The 25,051-nt window shown below is 33.7% G+C and overlaps 2 protein-coding genes across 3 annotated transcripts; one reads left to right on the forward strand and one right to left on the reverse strand.

Annotated features, from left to right (window-relative positions):
• The first annotated feature begins 1,156 nt into the window (after positions 1–1,156).
• Positions 1,157–7,290, forward strand: LOC11423826 (calmodulin-binding protein 60 D). Of its 2 annotated transcripts, XM_024781465.2 has the most exons (9): positions 1,157–1,546; positions 1,647–1,722; positions 2,369–2,427; positions 2,803–3,296; positions 3,374–3,534; positions 3,637–3,840; positions 4,391–4,625; positions 5,126–5,716; positions 6,774–7,290. In XM_024781465.2, the coding sequence occupies exons 1-8, from the start codon at positions 1,437–1,439 to the stop codon at positions 5,674–5,676; spliced, it is 1,890 nt and encodes a 629-aa protein (XP_024637233.1). In that variant the 5' UTR covers positions 1,157–1,436; the 3' UTR covers positions 5,677–5,716; positions 6,774–7,290. The 2 variants fall into 2 exon arrangements, with proteins under 2 accessions (XP_024637233.1, XP_003608224.1); XM_003608176.4 differs by lacking the exon at positions 6,774–7,290 and having other exon boundaries at positions 5,126–6,189.
• A 108-nt stretch (positions 7,291–7,398) lies between these two features.
• Positions 7,399–19,351, reverse strand: LOC11421313 (anaphase-promoting complex subunit 4). The gene is made up of 19 exons (XM_003608179.4): positions 19,070–19,351; positions 18,860–18,971; positions 18,166–18,257; positions 17,245–17,328; positions 16,729–16,968; positions 15,817–15,897; positions 14,308–14,459; positions 13,959–14,119; positions 13,480–13,580; positions 13,310–13,384; positions 12,498–12,677; positions 11,750–11,832; positions 11,572–11,670; positions 10,217–10,321; positions 9,582–9,723; positions 9,232–9,459; positions 8,975–9,127; positions 8,170–8,251; positions 7,399–7,702 (listed from the first exon to the last, which is right to left on the reverse strand). Exons 1-19 carry the CDS (start codon positions 19,136–19,138, stop codon positions 7,608–7,610), a joined length of 2,334 nt encoding a protein of 777 aa, XP_003608227.2. The 5' UTR covers positions 19,139–19,351; the 3' UTR covers positions 7,399–7,607.
• Between the last annotated feature and the right edge of the window lie 5,700 nt (positions 19,352–25,051).

Here is a 25,051-nt window from a genome sequence, read left to right on the forward strand (position 1 = left end):
TTTTTTTAATTTAGTTTGATGTACTATCATGTAACCCTTAAAACCTCAATGAGATAGCGTGTAATTAAATTTACGAACGCTTTTTGTAACCAAAGAAAATTAAGAACGCGTTTTAAGAAAGAAAAAAAAACTCTCTAGAAAAAACATGGCATGAATAATGGTCTTACTTACTATGTTTTTTTTTTTTTGTTTTTAGGGGAGAATGGTCTTATACTCGTATGAAACCTTTTGGTTTAGTAGTTTATTGGCTTAAGCTTACACATTAAAATGTGAAGAAATAAGATGTTTGAGGTTTGAACTGCAATCCCTGCATAAATTATACAATATCCCTACCAATTGAGTTAAACTCACGGGAACATAATTGTATAGAACAAAACAAGTATTTATACTTATTTAAAATTAAATAAAAATACTACCCAAAAAAGGTAAAAGAAGAAAAACAAAAAATCAGTAACATTTGAAATGTGTGCAAACATCGAGTGATTAAGTTAAAATGATTACTAACCTTAACTTAAAGATAATTATTAATAACTCTTGAGTTTGAGTCAGAAACAATTCTTAATTAAACTTTGTTTATTTTCTGACGAAATTTTAAATTACTACAAATATTAATACACAACATTCAATCATGTATCTCACTCTTTATTAATTAGCACACTTTCTTAAACCCTCACTCATTTAAACATTGGAGTATGTACAATATACTGCCTCAAATGGGGAATGACTCACATCAGACTGCAATTGACGATAAAGAGTCCAGCCTTTCTACACAACGAATATCAATCCAACGAACCATCTTCTTATATCTAAAAGAATCATTGCATAATAACATTTTTTGACACAATATATTCTAAACACTTAAGTTTTACTATTAAAATCCTTTTAACCAAGTACTATAAAAGAAACATAATGATATATTTTTTGACTTTGTCAAAAAAAGATATAATTGTTTTTAAATTTTTTTTTTAACAATATTAACATAGAGCAGTCTTTCAAAAAACAGCGTTGGTTGGTACATTTAAACGTGGGACCTGACTTAGGGAATCAAACCACGTGGTACAATGATAAAACTTTGGATAAAGAAAGAAAGATCCTAAATCCAACGATAAATATGTTTCGGTTTACTTTATGGGTGTGACAAAAAAGCGCGTTAGTCTTTGTTTGGGACCATAACAGAAAATTCAGTGACGCTTCTCCGAAACTTCCTCGATTCCGTATTATTTTCACCTTTTCCTTTTGCTCCTTCTACCTTTTCCTTCTATTTTCGTCACATCCTGTTTGGCTGCTTACAAAACCAACCAACAATCACACCAACTCAACTGTACTACATTTTTTCGCTTTTCATTACTATTATTTTTCAGTCAAATTTATAACTTAAAACCTACACACAACATTTTTGCTAGCTTTTGGAACCAAACAAACAAGGAATTAGCAGAATGCACGGAAGGTACGTTGATCATCATGTAGCTAGGGCGGAGAAGAGAAGTTTGGATTCCACTTCTGCTGAAGATGGTCAGCCTGATCGGAAACGACCTGCTTTGGCTAGGTTAATACCTATTAACTTTTGGTTAATTAATAATGTTAAGCATTTTGTTTGTCTTAAACTTGTTTATTGAATGCTTTTATTTTTATATATTTTTTTGCAGTGTGATTGTTGAAGCCTTGAAGGTGGATAGTATGCAGAAACTGTGTTCATCACTGGAGCCTATTCTACGCAGAGTTGTAAGAAAATTCACTTCATTGTGGTATTAATTCCTAATATCATAATTTATCTGTTTATTTTATTTTTGTTTAATTCATTTGTTCCACACTTTTATTGTTTTAATTGTGTTTGTTTCAGTTTTTTAAAAAATTCATTTTATTAAAAAAGCTATTTTTAACTTCAAAATGAAAAGCTATTTCTAGCAGCTTTTCATAAATATACTTTTTTTAAGACGAACTGAGCTTCAAATCTTAAAAAACTGATTTTTTATGATAGTAAACAAACGCACCCTTACTTTAAGCCTTAAGGTATCACTTGCATCTGCTTCTCACCCAAATGGCTCCTAAAACAACATCCTCTGGCTGATTGTCTGATTGCTAATTTTTTTTGTCTTTTAGCCTGGTAGGTCTTGGCTTGAACTGAGTGAGACTTAGATATATAATTGAATAGGAATTTAGTGACCACACATTCAAACAAAAAATGCTAAGGTTTTTTCCCCATGAGAGGCTTTCTGGAGTAAGTAGTCCTGTAGAGTCTGTGTCTCAGAGTGCTGTCAAATGTAAATTTATGAAGCATCTCTGTAATTGAAGTGAATCTATTTTACTTGGCATCATAGTGTTTTGCCATGTGTCATATTTCTTACTTTTCTTGCTTGCTGCATAACAGGTTAGTGAAGAAGTGGAGCGTGCTTTGGCAAAACTAGGTCCCACCAAGCTTAATGGGAGGTATAAACTTTGTTCCCTTAGCATGTTTAGTTATACAGGGGTGTCAAAATGAGTCAGGGTCGATAGGTTTGTCTTGCTGGCTTAGTCGGCAAAAAATTTGGGTTGGAATTAAAAGTCCAGGCCTAATCTTAATTTTGGCACAGCCTATTCCAAATTAAAAATGGGAAATTATCCACACCTCCCAACATTACTTTGGCTTGGCGCAATATCTCATCAGTCAACTTCTGTGAATTTGGACTGAAATGTGACAGTGCAATCTATTTTATTTGGTGATTGGGGTGTTCATTTCAGCTTATATTATCACAATTGTTTGTACTAGTTGTAGTAGTAGTAGTATCTAGACTTAGTTTTTCTAATACTCTAATTAAAATTCAGGTCTTCTCCAAAACGCATAGAAGGCCCTGATGACAATAATTTACAATTGCACTTCAAGACCAGACTATCCCTTCCCCTTTTTACTGGCGGGAAAGTAGAGGGTGAGCAAGGGGCAGCCATACATATTGTTTTGGTTGATGCAAACACAGGCCATATTGTCACGTCAGGCCCAGAGTCATGTGCCAAACTAGATGTATTTGTTCTTGAGGGGGATTTCAATAATGAGGACGATGAAAATTGGAGTGAAGAAGAGTTTGAGAGTCATATTGTGAAAGAACGTGAAGGAAAAAGGCCTCTTCTGTCTGGCGATCTGCAAGTCATATTAAAGGATGGTGTAGGAACACTGGGGGAGATCTCATTTACTGACAACTCTAGTTGGATAAGGAGTAGGAAGTTCAGATTGGGGCTGAAAGTTTCCTCAGGTTTTTGTGATGGAATGCGTATTCGTGAAGCCAAATCAGAAGCTTTCACTGTTAAGGATCATCGTGGAGAACGTAAGTTAATAACTTGTCTACATTTGTTATATCTTTCTATGAGACTTGTTTAACGAAATTTCCTTTGGACTATATAGTATACAAGAAACACTACCCACCGGCCTTGCATGATGAGGTTTGGAGACTGGAGAAGATTGGTAAGGATGGTTCCTTTCACAAAAGGCTAAATAAAGCAGGAGTATTTAATGTTGAAGACTTCCTAAGACTTGTTATCAGAGACCCTCAGAGATTGCGTAATGTAAGAATCTAAATTCTTACTCATTTAGGTTATTAATGTCGACTCTTCCCTCACATAGGAGGTGAGATGTTTGATCATAGGTTAACTATCTTTCTTATGCAGATTCTTGGGAGCGGCATGTCAAATAAGATGTGGGATATCCTTGTTGAGCATGCGAAGACTTGTGTTCTCAGTGGAAAACTTTATGTATATTATCCGGAGGATGCAAGAAACGTGGGTGTTGTTTTCAATCACATTTATGAATTGAGTGGCTTAATTGCCAACGACCAGTATCACACAGCTGATTCTCTCTCTGAGAGTCAAAAGGTAAGTGAACATGCTTAGAAAATTTTATATTTAGGCTTTAATTCGGATCATACTGGTGTCTTTCTTTCATAGCATGATTAACCTGACTTCTGAGACCATATGATGAAAGTTGGGTTCTGCTTTGAGATCTGGTTGTTGTTACAAGCACTTCATGATAATGAAACTGAAAGATATAAACATAATTGGCTTCACTATTTTGATACAACAATGTTCAGTGCTTGGCTACAATTATTTTGCCTAGTTTTATTTTTGGACTCTCTTGTGGTATGGAAGTGCTAATTAGCTAATTATTTTTACACTCCTAACCTGGCACAGGGTTTTATAGTTAACGTTTTATTTCTGGATCATTTGTGCATAGATAAGATAGGCAGTTGACTTGATACAAACTTATATAAATACAACTTATAATATGTGCTATGAAGAAATGGTGGGTAATCAATGGAAATTTAAAAAAAAAAATGAAAAAAAATAAAACTGTTAAAAGCCACAGTGAAATAAAAAGATGATATATATGTATATTTTTAAATAAAGCCAATGGTTTCTATTGTAGGTTTATGTAGACACGTTGGTGAAGAAAGCATATGATAATTGGATGCACGTTATTGAATATGATGGGAAGTCTCTGCTAAATTACAATCAGGATAAAAATTTGGAACCTGCTCATCCTCAGGCTCTCATGGGTTCCCATGAGTATTCAAACTTAATACAGCAGACTTCTATCCATAGTTTGCCACATCCGGTAAATACAGGCCAACCTTCAATGGATACAGGAGCAACAGTTGGAGGTATATATTTCCCTGTAAAACATTTTTGTATTAGCAACAAAAGTAAAAAGGTTCTTCAGTTGTTTTGGATTGCATTATTATCTACTGTTTTACTTCTGTTTTCCCCACCACTTTTCCTCCGATTTGTTCAATACACTCAGCACCAATAAAAGTTTTATTCAAAGTTCGATTTCACTAAAAGTGGACAGATTCTACCCCTGCCCCAGTTTACCTTGTTGTCATTAAAACTACTAAAGTTGGCAAATGGTATTTGGAACACTGGGCATAGTTTATTATGCATTCAATCAGTTTTTTATGTATCACATGATGAAATGTCAGCAGAAGAGAATAACTCACATGTTGAAATGTCAGCAGAAGTGAATAACAGTGTTACCGGGCAAATAGTGACCTGCTCGAAATCCATGTCAAACCATAGACTGTTTCAGTCAATAGATTTTTGCCTTTCAAAAATGGTGAGCTCACGAGACTTTTTCAATTGCTGATTACGTATATGTCTGCAGGTTATCATGATGGCACAACTACCAGCTTCTCCATGCAATCACAGAATACTAATCTTAATTCTTCTATCCAATTTGATGATAACGCATTTTCACTACAAAGCCAGCTGATGAGTGTTCCCCACCAAGCTCAACTTCAAAGAAGTGAAAATGGAATGATGCTTGGTATGCCACAAACAGTCACACACGGGTTCCAGACTGCCAGCATTTCGAATTCTACTTACAGAGTTGAAGATTTCTTCCCAGAGGAAGAAATACGTATTAGAAGTCATGAGATGCTAGAAAATGAAGATATGCAGCAGTTGCTCCGTATGTTTAACATGGGTAGCCATGCACATGCTTCTTTCAATGCCCACGAAGATGGGTACCCTAATCCATCTGCATACATGCCTGCAAATAACATGAGCTACAATTTTGACGACGAGCCAAAAAGTTCCTCAGGCAAAGCTGTTGTGGGCTGGCTCAAGCTTAAGGCAGCTTTGAGATGGGGTATTTTTGTTAGGAAGAAGGCTGCTGACAGACGGGCTCAACTCATTGAATTAGATGACTCTTAAAGATCCTAGAGGAATTGCTAATCTGTTATGATCTGTAACGGTAATTTTTCTGGTTATAGCATCCAAGGCTAATTTCTCAACATTAAGTGTTTCCATCTTGCTCAAACTTCGTAGCACGACTTTGAGCAAGGGCGTGAAACCTGGATTGGTTTATTTGGTGCTAGTGTAGCTTAAAAATTCCACTGTGCCGTAATTCTTAATCAGTTGTGCAGAGAGACCTGCCGGTGCAAGAATATGTTTTAAAGGCTTGAAATTGAAAGATCACATGTTTTGGACCGAAGGCAATTGTTGCTTGAAGTTGGCAAGGTCCTAAAGCGTGAAATCTCAGGAAACTGAGTTGAAATTTTAACTACTTTTGCTAGGTTGTATTTAATTCCGTTTTAAACTGACGTTAATTGCTTGATTGAATAGGTTAGATTTTCAACTAGATTTGTCTCTTGTACAGCTGCCGTGTGGCATAATATTTATGTTTTCAATTTGAATTGGTGTGGTGACTGCTTGATCTGCTGTTTACTGTTTTTGTGCTTTGTCTTTATACGAATTACGTCTCCACACGAGTCACACGATATTTTTCAGTTGGCTGAGACGTAGTCGGGTGAGACATATAATATTTTGTTAAGTAATTAGTGTTGATAGAGAAATAAGAAGAAAAAAATTAATGATAAAGATAACATAAACGAAACATTTGAATAGTTGTTATTAAATATTACTAAAACATTGATATTATGATTATTTCGATGGTTTATATTTTGGTGTGATTCCCATTTTAATCAATACAAAAACATTGATCTCCCAATTTATTTTCAAAATTCATGAGTAAAGGTTAGTGGATTTTCCACGAGCTTAATTTATACTAAGATTGAACAACTCAATACTAATCTTAGTTTCCCGTATACCTAAATTAGTGACAACTTGTTCCATTACGTACATCTAAATTAATGACAACTTGTTCCATATGCATCAAATGTACCTAAAGTTCAATATATTATTAGGGAACTTACTAACTTATGAAATCTTATGAAGTTCCCCAAATTCTTTGATAACTTGGTTTTGAGTACTACCACATCTACAATGAACCGTCTCTATTGCAATTGTAGGTTGAAAGATCAAGGAATACTTGGACTATCAAAGAACAGGAAATTTGAGGAGTAAGCAGTTCACTAAGCGAGTCATGGCAAATCAAGTCAGCGAATGGAAGGGAAAAGGGGTAAGCATCACCACTAAGCATTCCATGGCAAATCAAGTCAGCAAATGAAAGGAAAACAGGGCACGCTTATTCGTTAAACAAGCTATAAGTGAAGTCAAAGCGAAGCTATTATGAGAAAAGTTTATTTATTGGGAGAAAAGATTACTCCGTTTTTTGTCCATAACTCAAGAGAACCAGTTTGTTTATTTATGGTTATAAAAAGAAAATGAGTTTCCATACCAGTCTCCCAAATTATCCAATATCAGCCAAAATGCCCTCGCTGATTTTCTGCCTAACAGCTCTGTGGTGCAGATGTGTAAGTTAAGTGACATTGTAGTTTGTCTATGTGGATGCCACAGTAAAAATATATTTGAAACCGAATGGCTATATATTTTTAAGGATTTAGGAGGAAATTTGGGTGGTGCAATTTCTGTATTTGGGGTGACAATAAAATGTATTTATGCCTATATTTATTGTCGTAAATCTTTTTATTATGTTCTTTTTTTACTTGTAATAAATATTAGCCACACAAAATATTTCTCTGCATGTAATTCACCCGTGCATGGGTGAACATTATAGTTCAATTGTACGCTAATAAAGAATATGGACATGCTACAACGATATTTCAATAACTAAGGAAAATGGCAACTGATTATCCAACAGTATACCATTCCTTCTTCCAAAAAAATAAATAAATTACAAAACTAAATGCTACTAGCAAATAAAAAAGAAATCCGGAAGAGAATCATTCTGCATCCGATACCTCGTCTTCATCTTCCTCCAAAATATAGACCAGGGCACGCTTTCTAGCAGCAAATACACAGGCCACGCCTCTTGAAGCTGTTAGCAAGACATAAGTAACAATTGAGAAAGAGTTAACCAGCTGAATGGCTTATACTCAACTATACTGATACCAGCGTCAATTACAATTCTAATATGCGAAAACTTATTTATCTCCAAGTATTGACAAATTTAACGAAAATCTAGCTTTGTCCCTGAATTTTATTAACTTTTTCTTAAGCATTCTGAAATTGGACTAAGAGTTCTTGTATTCACTATGCATTGTATCCGCAATATGTATGTGTAGCACTAAGCTGAACCAAAAATAATGACTAACTTATGATATTAGTTCATAAACCAATACATTGCATTTAACAAAATTTGTGTGCAGATATTCTGTGGTTTAAGTATGATTACAATTAACAAGGTATAAATTCTTCATTCATTTGTAATTCCTGCGGAACATCAGCTAGGCAGATTGTTCTCATTAAATTTTTATGCATTTAAGCCAGAAAGAGAGTACTTACCACTAACTGCCAAAGGAGCAATTACACAATGTGGGATGGTACGAGTTTTCTCATCCCCTATATGCAGGCAAGCAGCAGAATCCTATGTAAACATAATTACAAAAATATATGAATAATGGAATACGTAATGGAAAAACATAAGTACTGACATTAGCACAACGTAGTTTCAAGCGGGAAAGGAAAAGGAATACTTTTTCAAAATAATCAAATGCAGTTCCTAAAATACCAATCAATCTGTTTGGTGAAATTCTATTATCATAGTGAAATATTTGAAAAATTGTATTATGCCAATCAATTCTATCACTAATTCCTCTCAGCAGACTAAATAGTGCAGTCTGCTAGGATGCCTATTATAAATTGATGAGCCGCATCTTACCTTACAAGGCTGCGGTTATCATTTACTATTTGACACTATCAAAGCAAATAAGGTGGTAAACAAGGTTGATGATGTGTTGTAATGAAAAGAATTATTTATGGGTCATAACAGTTTAAACTTACAGGACGCACAGACTCATGAAAGCCACAATTTAGGAAAATAATTACATGAGAAAGGGTCAAAATATTAGTTTCTCATTCACTTTTGCGGTTTCATTCTTTCCATTTGACCTTTCGATGAATAAAAGAATTATACAGAAGAGAAGTGTTGTTTTTCTTCTGGAACAATAGAGGTCTAAAGGGTGCTCAGTGCTTAAGCATAAGATATATTTTGAGTTTATAATTTTAACTTGATAATTTATGAGGAGCTAGCAACGTATATTCGGAATACGCCATAAACAATAAAAACAACGGACTTAGCATCACTTACCTTCAGTTCTTGTAACCTCCAGACATCTATATATGCAGATCTTGATATAGAGACATATGGGAGATCACTTGCTTGCAGAATTATCATGCAGCCATCTCCAGCACTTTCTGAAGTATTAGTAGCTTTGTTTAGTAGCAAAACAATTTGACTATCCTGTATCCAACAACACATTTTAAGAATAACAAATATCGAAACTGTGTCGGGTTGAAAATTGGGAGTAGAAATGTTTGGAATATTTATAACTTCCAAGATTTTACCTTGTACAATGACAGATCGATACATTGATAATCAACAGGAACACGTAATAGCACAGCTTCCAAAGAACTGTACCCCTTCTTTAGAGAGTCTGCGTCATGCATAAATCCTCTGACTATGCATATGCATTTTTCAATATCTGAGAAAGACTCGTCAGGTACTTGAAAAGATATGTAATCAATAACTTGATGTTGACCGGTGTAATGTGAGGAAGAAGCTCTGGAGGAATCCTACAGAAAGAATATAAAAATACAACACTTTTATAGAATTTGAACACACTGACATCAAACTCAAATAAGAATATAAATAATATATTAAAAATTAGCAAAAGTGATCATTCTGTGGTAAGTACCTCATAATATGATATTGAGGTACTAATTCTCGTCATTGATGACGCATTTGGCAAAGATGGAAGGGGAAACAGCGGTAATAAATCCTCGCAAAGTATCTTTCTAGAGATTGTCGTAAAAGGCATTTGAAAGGCCTCTTTAAAGCTGAAGCACAGTAAAGTCATAAGAAAAATATGGAAAAATAAAAAGATATAACTAGAACAATTTGAAAAAAGATATCTTTGGGATTCAGATGACCTGACTCTTGTCATCTTTTCTTCTGAGCGATAATTGGCAGATGTTTTAGGAAAATCAATTTCTAAACAGGAAAATAAACTTGTTTCATGGGTACTATTTTAAGATGGTATGCTTTCAAGCTCAGCATCTAAACAGGTAGGTTATAACATTATCTTCGCCAACCCTTTCCAGGCAAAAGAACTAAGAATAATTTTGTTTTCCTTTTCACTACGGAATAAGCCTTTCTAGACAGAATGAGAACATATAGTTTTGTCCATGAAATTTTCTCAAGATTCTTTGTAAATGATTCATAATAATTTATGTATTATCATCATTAACTTGGTTGATGAGCGCAATTAAAGGAAAAAACTAACAGCTAAAGCCTTATCTAACTAGAGAGGATGAAAGGAAACGGATATACCTCAACTCCAACTGTTGAAATTCTTTAGCCAAAGTTCTCCGGAGATATTCAGTGTCAGAAAATCCCCCGAACTGAACTAATTCTTTAATTCTTTCCGCTGTCTCCCTGTAGATTTCGACACAATCAAGTTTAAAATTAGAATAAAGTCAACAATCATACTACCAGAAACCTACTGGTGAAAAACACATCAATATATTTTTCAAGACCATCTACGCGACACTCCATCACTTACTGAAAATAGTCTCACGGTATACATCCTTCATGCGTTTGTTATTTTATACTTGGGAATGTGTATTTTAATTTTGTAAAAATTTGGGAGGATTTACAGGTTGGGAATCGTCCTTTTTATATTCTATACCCACTTTATGTCACAATCCTATTAGCCACTTCAATTCTCTCCAGAATATTATCATCTCCTGGAATTCCCGTTTTCCTTGAAATCCTGCTGATTGAGAATCGTCAAAACTAGACCCAACTATTGGTTGGCCAAACTTTGTGCATCATTCTTCTTCTACAGATAAAATGATTTGGATTTTAAACTCCTCCGTTTTCTTGTAAATACTAAACTTAGTTAATTGCTTATTCTCCAAAATCAGGAAAATACTTTTCCTGGTAATGCCCTCAGGAAGTTCAATGAATGCCTTGTTGTGCTGTTACCATGAGAATAAGTAAGTGGTCAAAGATTCAAGCAGAGGAATCAGCCTGTTGCACATGCAAAAGATAAGGATGCGTACAGTAGATCCACAACCCTAGAACCAGCTCCGGTGAGAGATTTATGGCACTGGGTGGCCTTTTTTACCCTTTGGAAGTTCAAGTCCTCGCCGGAGTGAAACTTTTCATTTGTGTAATAGAACTTCAAAGGATTGATATAAATAATCCCAATCAAGTTTTCAAAGCATCCAAAGCTTTCCCCTAATATTTGAATTATGAAATTTATTTATATTTACATTTTTCAGCAGCTAGATTCTCATGGCATAGACTGTCTTTGGTAATTCTGAGGAACGTCAACTGTCTAGAGAATGTAAGCATTTTCTATAACGTCATTTGTGATGTTCTGGGAATAGTAACAATAGGAAAGTCCTTTGGTGGTGGCCAGAATCTGAACATGAATTATTGCTTCTAACTATGGAATAAGGTAGTTTTTTAAGCTAATTTACAGTGCTCGGTGATGCCACTCAATTCATGTCTCATTTCCTAGAGTTATGTGTTAAGTGTCAATAACATCCTAATCTCTATAATAGTTGCACAGGCTATGGTTGAGCCAACACCACAACAAAGATATGACAAGAAAGTACAGTTCAAATTAACAACAAATTTGGATAAATCATCAACTGGGATTAGACAAAAAAACTTACAAATCAATTTCAACATCATAATCTGTTTCTGATATTTCTAGCAGTTGCTTAACAGGATCTTGTTCATACAGAAACTTCAGAAATATAATAACAAGTTCACTGCCAAAACCAAAAGTAAAATAAGAAAAATAGCATAACATCTTTTACAATCAAAACAATAAGGAATGGCTTGACAAACCTGTTATATGGTAAAAGCTGGTCGCTTGGTTCTGACATGAGTAATTTGATACACTTTAATAGCCAGTTGAAGAAATTTGAATACTGGTTGAGGATACGTGAGAAAGCAAACAAACAAAAATAAAATTATCAGACAGAACAGGCTTTTACAAATATGGAGACGTTGATATATTTTGAAATTATTTTGTTAAGAAATGATGCCAGAACATGTGTTCTTACAGTAAAGAGATAGTGCAAACTTTTCAAGACAAAAAGTTTTGTGGTTTCACCAGATACCCAAAGAGGCACTTGAAAGTTAAACATGTCTTGGTAAGTTTAGGAATCTTCAGGAAATTTTGGAAAGATATGAAACTCAAATTTAGATATGATGGCTAACCCAATGTTTAAGATGGTATCAGAGTTTATAAAAGATTCGTTGGACCATCTGCTATCAGGTTTCCGCTATGGGTTGAGTTAGGCCCAAACCAAAGTTTGAGAAAAACGTTGATATTTGATCGCATCTACCCTCTCTCTTGTCCATAATTTTTCTTGTGTTTTCTCCAAATTTCTCATCTTGATTATTTTTTTATTAGTCAATTACTATATTTTGGTTGCTGAACTATTTACATAACTTATATTTTATTTCAATTTCATAAGAATATATAGCTGAAAACAATTAAGAAATCGAGACTATGATAAATCTTATTAGTAACGAGCATACATTGGAAATAATAAAGTTAAACCTTGTAAGATCCATTTCAAAGGCACACCTGCTGCAAGACAGATGAAAGAACCCTCATAAATCTTTCAACTTGTACAAGTAGCATACCAGCCTTTTCTGTTGCATTGCTAATGAGTGGTTCATCCAAGCCAATGCCGTGATATCGTGCACGCCATCTTGAAAGCCCTCTTAATTCTCCCATTCTGAACCCAATAACTTCTACAGCAGGCTGACAAATTATTTAGAGTTTAATAAATAAGAGAGGAGTTTGTACAAATAGTTTGCATAAAAAGCAAATGAAGTTCTACTACCATGTCAAGAATGGAAGAACTGATCATCCTGAACTTTAATAAATTATTACACGAATGTATTAGATCTGTTAACAATTTATTCAATACACCCCCATGTGTCCTTTGATTTATTATCTCATGTTTGTACATTCCATCGACATTGTTAATAAAGGAGGCAAATATAAGAAAAAAATTATGTTGAGGCTTCTTTATGACCATGAAGCTGGAATTTAGCTTTCAAATTACAGTTTCAATTCCACTTCTTCTGCATTATATTGAGCAAAACAGCACCGAACCATTATGCTAGGTGCAGATCAGCAGACTTGCCCATCAGCCTACTTTATTAAGACAAGGCCTAAGTGAGACAGGGACCTAGCTCAAACCCTCTAATGTGGTTTAGAAAAAAAGTCAGAAAAAATAGACCTTGACACGGTCTGTGTTGGTCTTGTCAAAATCCTATGATATTCTGCAACAAGAAGTTATACTTTAAAAGTATATGATTTCAAACAGTAACACACATTTTACTCCTATTTAGTAAATATTGTGCACATGGCACCGTGCAATCTTGTACCTGGAGGTGCTCCAAGACAATACGTTGAAGTTCTTTGCCAGCACCGCATAGAACCTTCGAAATGCGCTTAACACCCTGTGAAGTAATAAAATTGTTGAATGAGAACTATATTCATAAGCTATTCGTGAATAAACAAACACAAGAGAAGCTAGATAAAGCTTTCTGTATACCACTTCACCAAGAGTGCTAACAAGAAATTGATGAACTGGTGGACTGGTCCTTGCACCACCCAAAAGGCCCAGAAACTCCTCTTGGGGAGAGGAATCAAGTCCTAGTAATAAATGATAGAAACAAATTAATTGAAGCATATGATAGCATGGTATAAAAAGCATGCAGACTTCTCTGGTATGACTACGAATACTTCCAGTGTATTAGAGTCATCAGGCATGTCTCTCAGATATCTGGATCATTAGTTCTGTTATGTTAGTTAATTTATTTAAGTTATCTATATTTCTAGAATAATCTGACTATTATATAAATATCTGGATCATCCGACTATAATATGAATAGCATGTATTAAATTGTTTGATTCAGTTAATACATAATCACATCTTCAGAATTTTGCAAATTCTCTCTTCAATTTCTCTCTTTTCTCAAATTCATTAGGATAAAACAAAAACAAAAATATCAATGAAGTTTTTTAAGTTACCGTGATCCGTAATCAGAGTAGACAAAGAGTTGAACTTTTCCTTGAATGTATGCATGGCATCAGACCACTGCCTAGACATGACTGATAATGATGCCCGAACAACCTCAGTCAAATCCTCGATGTTAGAAGCTTGCTGAGCTACCTGATGGAGCTCGTTTTTCCTGTACATAGATAGAGGGAACCAAATTGTAGAAATAAGAGGCAGAAGAAATGTCCATTATAAAGCATGATCAATCTATTTTCATTTGCATTGTCTCACAGGCATAAGGTTTTATATTTTGCAAAGAAATTAAAATGATGTGTCTTGTAAGAATACAATAGATCATCCCATTTCTCAAAGAATGATTACCTATTCCAAAATATAGCTGTGTTCAGGGCTAAGCAATGCAAGCCATTTGCATTATGCCCAGCCATGTGAATAACGCCCAGGTCATCAACAACTTCAACAAGGTCTCCTGAGCACATGACTATCAAACGACAAAGATCTTTTGATAAAGCAACCTAGTGACATGTGAAAGTATCAGTTTCAACAGATAAATTATTAGGGCATTGACATGTATGTTCATTCATCTATCAGCTAAAGCTTTCGAAAGAATTGATTTATAGCATGTTATGAGATGTTATATTATATGAGCAAGTGGTCTACAGTTGATATTTGTCACCCCCATTATTCTAATGAAATGTTCAGTTACAGCATAAGGTAAATGTGACAATGTATTTGCCACGCTTCAAGCCCAAAAGGTTCTTGCATGATGGGGCGTGTCACAAAGGTGATTAAAAGACATGTGCTTCACCCAATAGCTTAAGTTTTTATGTTAGTTCATGGCAGGTTAGAAACATGCTTGAGTGTAATTAAAGATGCAAGGTCTGAAAAGTGTACTCCAGGAGGATCAAATTGTAATTCAGAAATTGAAGTCAATTAGAACATGGGACAGCTGGTTTTATTGTGTGATATTGAGGAGCACTGGTTGTAAAGTCAGTCACAAATTGTAACAGCTGATATTAGAGGGCACTGTTTGCTAGTTAAATGCAAGGCTTTGGAATGTTGGAGAGGCAAGAAGCAAAGAAACAGAGTTGTCTGTTGTGATTGTAAAGGTAGTCCCCTTGTAAAGAGGAAGTTTCCTGGTTACTTTCACTAGGTAAGAGTATTTTCTCTTAAGTTTTCTATCTCTTCACTGAATTCCTATCATGACAGTTTTTAACTAACCTATGCAATTTGTCGTTTCAACTTTTTTTTATTCAATCATTCATATGTGCACCAAACAATATGAATTGAACTTGGAATCTCACTTCCATCCATCACCTTTTACCACTAAAAAAATTGTGTGGGTAGCGTTATGACAGAAATCGAAAGCCATTAAAAATTAAGAAAAAGAGAAAACTGTACGGAAAGAGACGTAAAGAGAGAAACCTCCAACGGGTTCTGGAACATGTGTAGTTAGTAATCTCATTCAGATTCCTAACTAAATTTAATGATTCTAGCTGCCTGTCATCTAGGCTGATAACATGGCAAGCTAAATTACATTACATAGCACAATAACAGTACAACAGATACTTCACCATTGAACTGAGTATTGTATTACCATAAACATTGGGTCCAATAGTTCATTAATCTTTTGGCAGAATTTTGAACAGAGTGGAATAGAATTTGTCATCCTTAAGGTAGTTCATTCTGCTGCTTTCTGTTTGCTCCTTTTCTTATATTTTCTATGTTGAAAATACTAATTCATAAGCTAATAAATCCTACTAGTTAATTTCAAACATCAAACTACTATTGTGTTTTTCTACTTTGGTCCCCAACTAAGGGGAAGGGGATCCTCAAATGAAGTTCGGTACTCGAAATAAAAAGAGAATCTACCTTGTGTATACAAGCATTCAAAAGTCTTTTGCTGCTTTTAGCGCCATCACTAGAAGTAGGAAAAGTGAGGTTGTGTATGTTCTGAAACACCAGCCAGCATAAGAATATTTTAATATTAAGTGAAAAGGAAATTAAGAAGCACATTAAACAAAAAGAAAATAAAGGAAATAAAGAAACAAATAAGGCCAATTTCATTATCATGTTCAGTGTTGATTATTTTACAAGCATTTGTAAGCAAAAAAGTTTCGCAGAACAATATCAATAATATCTATGAAATCTGTCAAGAGAGATATGTTTTTATTTTTACTTAATTAGGAAAATATTCTTTGTTAATTACATAGTAGCTTATACTATAGCCAAAGTAAAACACTATAGTTGTCGTTTACTGGTCGTGATTGTTAGTAAGTCAGAGTAATGTATCATACTTATATAGAATCCAAAAAATATGACTTCTATGGTCACCCCCTGCTTTTATATGTCTCATTTTTAGTCCAAACCCTAAAATTTCAACATGTTATCAGAAAGTGAAAACTAATGTAAGCTCACAGACCAATAAGGAAAAATATATGAGCAGGAAGGGTACGTTAAGGTTTAGATCTACAATAAATCAACGGCACCACAATAGTTACCCCATTTACTGCAGCAAACTATTTAAGAGAGTATCTTTAGTTACTATAGTTAGCCCACCAATCAAACATTAATTTTGGCTGCAAACTTAACCTCAATTAAATCTTAAACATATGTTGAAATACTATTCAGTTGGTCTACAGACTAAAATCAAATTGTTCAGAAGGAAAAAAAGTTATGTATCAACTATCAACTGATACAAAACCGAAGGTTAGGATGGTATTCCCACATCACACCTCAGCAATTTATTCATGAAAAATGCTACCCTCTATTACAATGACTTACAGTTTTCCCTATAGGGAAGATGCCAAATATACTAAAACATATATTCCCATCTTTGTCTCCGCTACATAAGACGTTAAATCGTTGGTGAGAAGAATTTGACAGTTCCTCAAATGAATCGTCACCATCATCCATGAAGCCATTATCCCCAGATACCAATCCAGGCATTCGAGGAATTTTTGGAGCAGGAGGAAAGAAACGGGAGGTTCTATCTTCATACTTTGAGGTGTGGTAATGGTCATCCTGTAAGGAAGGAAGGAAAGATCAGAATACTAGAAAGAAAACAACCATGTGCAGTGCATCCATAACACACCCCGTTCACATAAGAAGAATTTGATATCCATGGTCTAACACTTACTTAAGCATCATGTGTCATTTGGATTTTCCAAAATCAAAGCATATATTAAGATTGAAATCTTATTTTCGTAGATTGTAAGTATCTCTAAGACATTCCACTAAATCAAATTCTACCAATCAAACTAATTATGAAAAATAGAAACTGGGTGGGAAGAAGCATACAGTAATTAGGTGGCTGTCCTCCTCCCAATTGAGACATATGATGGCAGCACAGTGTGATTTTAAGCTTCTTAACAACTTCCCGTTCTGCCATATAAGAAATATCAGGAATTAGGTATGTCACAAGAAATCAAAGAAAAATCAACCATAAACCCTATCCACAAACTTGACCAAAAGAAAAAGCAACATTCAAAAGGAACAGTTCCATGTTTTCTATCAGGTAAATACGTTTCTAAGAGTCTAAGACTCTATCTAATCTTCCTAAGAAAATCTGGCAGCGCCTAGTGCTATGGAGTTCTTCCTATTGCGGGGTCCAAGGTCATCGGACCCGTTGCAGATTAATTGTAATTAATAAGCAAACTTGCATTGCATTTCCAAGAGACTGATTCCATGACTCAAACATGTGACCTCCCAGTCACACGGCAACAATTCAAACACTTGCATCAAGGCTCCCCTTAGATTGAAAAGCAAATTTGTTTCAAGTAACATTGTTGGACTTTGACTGATATTCCTTCCTAAGGTTGAAAAATATCACAAGGCTTATTTGTTACTTGTTAGGCTGGCAAATTTCAAATATCTTCTCATCATTGTAAAAACAACTGAACAAGTAGAATCTTTGGTGCACAGTTATGGCTAGTATCAAATTCCAATAATGTCATAATAGTAAAAGTACTGGTACACAACAATACAAAATCATATTTGAGACCAGACATGAGTTAACTTTGCTTGTTTACTCTGATGTTGTACCTTAGAACTAACAATCAGTATATGATCTCTTAAAAGCTCGAAAAACACTTGTTTCCCTTTAAATTTCTCAGGCACAGTATGAAATATATTTATAACACATAATTCAGACAACAAAAATGTTTATCAAGAACAAACGATTAGAAATATTCAATCTAGAAAAATAAAACTACTACCCACTTCAACATCATATAGTGACAGCGTTCCATCATCAAGCCCAACAGCAATTGCCTTACCATCAGGACGCCAACACAAGGACGTTACACATTTTCCTACATTAAAAGAGGCATCCATTCAACACTCGAGCACACAAATTAAGCAATATATATATCATTACTTCAAAATCCAAATGAAAAACCAGAACAATAAGGTGTTTATTGTTTCAAAGCAGTTCCAAATTCCAGCCATTTGATTTCACATAACATTAAAACATCGTACACTCAAATATAAACAATTTTTCTATCAAATTAAATAAATGAATAAAATAAATAATAAATAAATTGAAAGATTGTGTACGTTTGCTTCCACTATAGGCCGCGCCAAAATTGATTCTAGAGTTGTAGAATTGATTTTGACATATGAGGATGATTTCTAGTATAATTGATTTTACCTTCAGAACTGATTCTAACTTGAAGCTCGGATTGGTAGTTTTAGACTTCAAACTTAATTTTCACACTCAAATTATTGTTCAACTCATTTTTATAGATATGTATCCAAACATAAACAACTTTACGCTCAACTCACTTTAAACTAAAATCAATTGTATTAGTAAATAAAAAAAAATAACTAAAATCAGTTATACAAAATCAATTCATTCAAAATAGAGAGAGAGAGAGAGAGAGAGAGAGAGAGAGAGAGAGAGAGAGAGAGAGACCTGGAGTAATGGTCCACAAGCGTTGCCAATTGAAACGATGAAGCAAGATCTTAGAGTCATCAGAAACCATAGCAAGCAAATCCTTCTCAGGATTCCACTCCGCGATTTTCACCTGTTATACAAAATTCATTCACAAACAAACGGTAAAAACGACATGTTGAATCAAATCTAACAGTAAGACAGATTGAAACGCAAAATGCAGAAGAATACCTGAGAAGCAAGGGGTTTATCGAATTGAAGCTGAAATGGAAGCACTCGACATGCCTCATCCATTTCCATATTGAAAGCTAGAAAACACTGAGCTTGTACAGAAAATTGAAAATGGCGTGGGTGAAGCAAAACCCTAAGAACAGTGAAAGTGAAGAAGATGAGAATTAAGAATTGCGAAATGGATAGAGAAAAGAGTGAAACGAGGAGAGACTAGAGAGGAAGTGAATATTCACGTTTGAATGATAGGGAGGGAGGGAGGGAAATCAAAGTATGTGAATTTGAAGCTATAATTTGCGTTTCTAGTGTGTAGATTTTCGAAGAAAATTGATTTAAAAAAATTTAAAATTTAATATTAGTGAGTTTAAAATAGAGTGAACCATCAATTTAGTCTCTGGATTTTTATGGGTCGGTCAAATTCGTCCCTCAATTGTGCAAAATATCAATTTAATCCCTGAATTTATCAGACGTCCATCAAAAAGGTCCCTCCGTCCAAGTGCTCCGTTAGCCATGCTGACATGTCGCCATGCATGTTGTGTTGTCTTGTACACGTGGCAAGAAGGAAGCCACGTGTTCAAGGACTAATTTGATTGAATTGGAAAAAGATCACTTTTCACTTTTCAATTTATTGTTTTCCTGCTTTTTCCATTTTGCCCCTGCATTACATATTCCTCCTTCTTCACATTTCAGTCAGAAACATCAAAAACATATTTGACTCTTCTCCTTCCCGCTAAAACTTTCTCCAGTCTCACCCCTCCAAAATCATCATCATCTCCGCCGATTCTGACGTTTTTGAAGTTCCCGTGTTCGATTGTGATCAAAGGTAATGCCTTTCCTTTTGTTTATCAAGATTTTGTCTTCGTTTTGACCCTATTTTTGTCTGTTTTTTGGTTTTAAGTTTTGATCATTTTGTTTATTTTGTTTCTGTGATCGTTGATGCTTGCATTGTTCTTTATTTGTGTTTGTTGCGTTTTTTGAGACAGTTGGTTTGATTATGTTATGATTTTAGGGACTAATTTGATTGAATTTTCAATTTCAGAGTGTTGCACCAAGGAGGTATGGCTTTAGAGGATCGGTTCCTTCAGCTGATAGGCCTAAGCATACACCAACGAGGGCTCCTACACCAGCTCATCCAACACCTGTTGGCATGATTAGGGTTCCATATCCAACCTATGGTCCACCCGGTTCGACTCAACCTACTAAATTTATGGAGTTTATACCAACTCCCGGATTTCCAAAGAAGTGATGTTTCTTGGAGTTTAATAGATGTTTTGAATTTGTAATATTTAGGCTTATTTGAATTATGCCCCATAGTTGGGTTTCTTTTTGCTTAACTTGTCGTTTAAGACTTATGACTTGTTAATGCCCCAAATTGGGTTGCTTTTGCTTATGTAATTTCTCTGACTTATGACTTATTACCTATGACTTTTGCCTATGCAATATTTTAGTTTCAATTTGTGTGTTCTGTAATTTCAAGGATCAATATGATATATGATTAAAATATTCAGGGACTTATTTGATGGTTTTTAATATGACGTAGGGATGTATTTGAAGGTTACATTTATGAATCATCTTCGACCTCTTTTCATAACTATTAAACTTGCAGCTTGAAGATGAAGCTCGACTTTCTTAACAGTTTTTTCCCATATTCCCACCCCCCATCATTTCAGATTCAATTTCAATAGTTTTGCTTCAAGAAATTTTGTGGATTTTGGCTTTCAGATTCAATACGAAAAATTTAGGGTTTCAAGTTTTTTAAATTGGGGAAGAACTGGAACTGGACCACTTATTATTGGAGGAAATTTAGGTTATATTAGAATGTAGATTGCAGATTGTGTAATTAGGGTTCCAATTTTATACAATTGGGGAAGACAGAGCCGTTGGGGAAGAAAATAGCTCTTTGAGAAGAAACCAAATTTTTTTTTGCAAATCAATCAAGTTAGTCCTTTGAAATGTTTGTTATTATCGGCCAAATTAGTCCCTGCCTACGTGGCGTATGACATGTAAGAGGTTAACGACCACGTCAGCCCCGTTAATGCTCCGTTTGAACAGAAGGACTAAATTGATTGACAATTAACAAATTCAGGGATTAAATTGATATTTCTTATAATTGAGGAACGAATTTGGCCGACCCGTGAAAATTCAGGGACAAAGTTGATGATTCACTCGTTTAAAATAAATAAAAAATTAGGGAGAAGGACGAATTATTTTTTGATGAAGGGTGATTTTTTTTTTTGAAGGATAAAGTGTGAAATTTTATTAATCAAGTTTTCTTAGTAATATTAATCAAGTTTTATAAGAGTCCTTGTGAGTTTAGCTCAGTTGATATGGACAATGCATAATACTCCATCCATCACAGTTTAATTGAGTCATTTTCTGATTTCGCACAGATTAAGAAAAGTGTATAAATGAAAGCGAACGAAAAATAATTTTGAGTGTCTTTATCAAGTATTGGTACATTCTTCTTTATCATAAATGTAAAGTAAAATATATTGAATTGAGAGTGGTGAAAGTAGTATTAATTAGAGTTATAAAGGGAAAAATAATAATTAATATTGTATCGAAAAGTGAAATGACTCAATTATTTTGGATTTTTTTTTTGTTGAAAATGACTCCGTTATTATGGGACGGAGGGAGTATATGCAAAAGTCCACGATTCAAAACTCAAACACCGTAAAAAAAATAAAAATCAAGTCTTATAAGAGTCATTTTACAATGGTATCTAAAGAACTTGAAAACTCAGTAAATCGAGAGTTGAAGTATGAAATGTATTTTGATTTCAAAAACTCCAATTTTTAGTGTTTTGATAAAATATTCGCGCAACAGGGCCTCTGTTGTGCTATTAATTTGATGTAGATTAAAACGTAAGTCTCCAATTTTCGCAATTTCAGGAATTATGAAAGACAATGTGAGGGGATTATGTGAAGGACGAGCCCTTAAAACTCATTTAATTTAATAATATAATTTAAAAAATATGTAAGTAAATTTTATTGGTGAGTTCATCATGTCCATTATTTTCTTTGTCTCACAATTATGTCTTTTAACATTTTTTTTTTAAATAATTGTCAATTTACAATATCAATATAGCATTTATTATTCTTTTTCACTATTATATCTTTATTTATTGAATTCATCCAACTTAACTACTCCATCAACTACAATTAATAATGATATTTTAATAAATGTTACTAATTTTACTGTTAAAATCAACATAAATAATAATTTTTTTAATAATCGTACAAAAACATTAAACTATAATTGAGAGAGAGAGAGAGAGAGTATAATACGACTTATATTATTTTGAAATGTAATCGCAAACAACAAACACCATATAGTGCATCGAGGAGCAACCAATGCAAAAAAAATATTCAATTAATATATGTTGCCACTTGAGGATTAAAGTATATTAGCCGACTTTCTTCTTAAAATCCAATGCCATACCTCGGTACCAAATTGTCTCCATGCTTTATTCTTCCTATATATTATAAGTTCTTCATATTTACTAGTAGTATAAACAGTAAGATTAAGGTACCCCCAACCAATAACATTAATGACGAATAATTGAAAGGAAGTTGGAAGAGGAAGAATGACCAAGTCTAGTAGTAGCAGTTTTGCTCTGGTTTTATCATTTCTTCTCATTACGATGTTTAGTACAGCACCAACCGGTAAGCATGCAAATAACTTCTTTTTTTAAATCAACAATATATAGAAAGATATTAGGGTTTGTTTGTTTCAAGTTTACCAAATTTATTCTTAAGAATAACATTCCTTGGAATATAAAGATGGGAATTTTATTCCAAGGAATTTAGGAAAAATATGTTTGGTTAGCTTTATAATATTCCTAGGAACCATAAAAATAGGGATTATAATAGGTAAACTATTTATGAATTTATTCCCATCTCCATGGGAACTTTATTCCCACCCTTTTCCTTGGGAAATTTTTTCTATTCCCAGGAACATTTTATACCAAGGAATAAATTTTAGTAAACTTGTAACAAACATAGGCATATACATTTCTATCATTTTATTCCCGAGAATCAACAATTATAACTTGAAACAAACACACCCTTAGAGTTAGAGAGTTATGTTTGTCTTTCCAAACCTTAAATAATTTGATTCGTTTGTGAAAATGTCACTAACTTGATCATTATAACTACACTTTGTAACATAATCTTAATTGAAATTCTAGCTTATTTCAACTGCCTATACAAGAAACAAGATAAGAGAAATTACTTATAAGTTATATTATATGGGTTTTTCTATCATGTGCAAATTTGCACATGTTAAGAAGTTTAAAGTAGTAACTTTAACTTGTGTTTTTTATATTAAATATGTAGCTTTTAATCAATAATTGTTGGTTTTCAATAAAAAGTTACTACTTTTAGTTACCTTAACATGTACAATATTGCATATGTTAGATAAACTCATACTATATAACTAACTAAATGCTAGATAGCTTACACACTAATAGATATATATATATATATATATATATATATATATATATATATATATATATATATATATGGGCATATCGGGAGTATATCATATGAGAATGCTATTCTTATATGAGAATGATGAGAACAATTAATAGCCTTTAGATTTAAATGTATGGTTCAGATTAGAAGCTCTAATTGAATTACACATATGTCTTTTGCACACTCTATCCATCAGTTTTGTTAAATAGACATAATCATTCACGGTTGTTTCATCTTCTCCAACCCACCATTTTTTTTTCCACTCACTTCTCCAAAGCACCTTCATCAGATTGTTAATAAGTTTCTTAACATCAATTACCCCCTTTTTAATTTTCAAATTCGTTTTATCTGTATTCATTTTTCCAATCCAAAAAGAAAAGAAAGAATTTAAACTTCTAAAATTGGGTTGAAATCGTAAGAATCTCCATGTGAATCTATCAATTGGTAAACTTTGATTTCTAAACACTACTATTTCCCTTTGATGAGAGTATAATTCAAACACCATAAATTTCCCAGACGCTGTTTATGATTTCTAACAGTTGAAAAGAAAGTAAAATTAAAATAAAAAATCAGATCTCATGACTCCAATGTTTTTGATGGCAAGGATTATTCAGAAAGGTTTGAAAGTCTGAAAAAGTTATGCAGATGACGGTTGGATGGGAGAAGAAGAGAAGGGGAATGGTTCACAAGATTGGATAGAGTGTGGAGAGAAACATGTTATTTAAAATAAAACTTTTAATCTGAACCATACATTTAAATCTAAAGGCTATTAATTGTTCTCATCATTCTCATATAAGAATAACATTCTCATATGATATGCCCAGAGGGTGTTTCAAATAAGAGGAGTATCTATTGTGAGAGGTGAGAGGACTCTTTAATAGCCATTAAATTAAATTGTGTGGCTCAGATTAAAAGCTCCATTTTAAATTAATTACACATGATTTTCTTCCTTTCTTTTCGCGTCTCCAATTCTTCATCTTTTCAGTTACCCCTTCCTCCTTCTCTAATTAATTCAGATGCAATTCAGAGAAACAATTCTGATGCAATTCAAATTTGCAAGTACTTTTTCCTCCATAAACCAACTCTACTTGCTCTCTTTCTACAATTTTTTAGGTATATCGAACTCTTCTCCAATTCATATCTCTGCCTTGTTTATCCCTAATTTTGTTGGTGCCGTATTTCTCAAAATTAATTCAAAAGGTCATACAACGAATCCTACAATTATGTTCTTTTTAATCTAGAAACAAGAGATTTTCTAATTTATTAATTGTATATCGTTTGAAATTAGTAGAAACAAAATCCTCACATTACCATGGATGCATCATTTGAGCACAGAATCAATCACCGCCAACTGTGCATGAAATTAAAATTAGCACAACCCAATAAAACCTAACATATGAATCTAGAAGGCCATTGAAAAGATTTATTTTCATTAAACCGATTGAAGAAAAACTGTAAAAGGTTGAGCGATGGAGTTGAAGAGAAGAAAATTGAATTGGGTATAAGT

This window comes from Medicago truncatula, chromosome 4 (genome assembly GCF_003473485.1).
Source record: "Medicago truncatula cultivar Jemalong A17 chromosome 4, MtrunA17r5.0-ANR, whole genome shotgun sequence".
In the NCBI taxonomy this organism is placed as follows: domain Eukaryota; kingdom Viridiplantae; phylum Streptophyta; class Magnoliopsida; order Fabales; family Fabaceae; genus Medicago; species Medicago truncatula.

Excerpts from the sequence above, each read along its gene's own strand:
- LOC11423826 (XM_024781465.2), top strand. The coding sequence starts at position 1,437 with ATGCACGGAAGGTACGTTGATCATCATGTAGCTAGGGCGGAGAAGAGA. Across the intron at positions 1,547-1,646 it reads AAACGACCTGCTTTGGCTAG|TGTGATTGTTGAAGCCTTGA; the intron begins GTTAATACCTAT and ends ATTTTTTTGCAG. Across the intron at positions 3,297-3,373 it reads TAAGGATCATCGTGGAGAAC|TATACAAGAAACACTACCCA; the intron begins GTAAGTTAATAA and ends TGGACTATATAG.
- LOC11421313 (XM_003608179.4), bottom strand. The coding sequence starts at position 19,138 with ATGGAAATGGATGAGGCATGTCGAGTGCTTCCATTTCAGCTTCAATTC. Across the intron at positions 14,120-14,307 it reads ACAGCTATATTTTGGAATAG|GAAAAACGAGCTCCATCAGG; the intron begins GTAATCATTCTT and ends ATCTATGTACAG. Across the intron at positions 9,724-10,216 it reads TTTCAACAGTTGGAGTTGAG|CTTTAAAGAGGCCTTTCAAA; the intron begins GTATATCCGTTT and ends ACTGTGCTTCAG.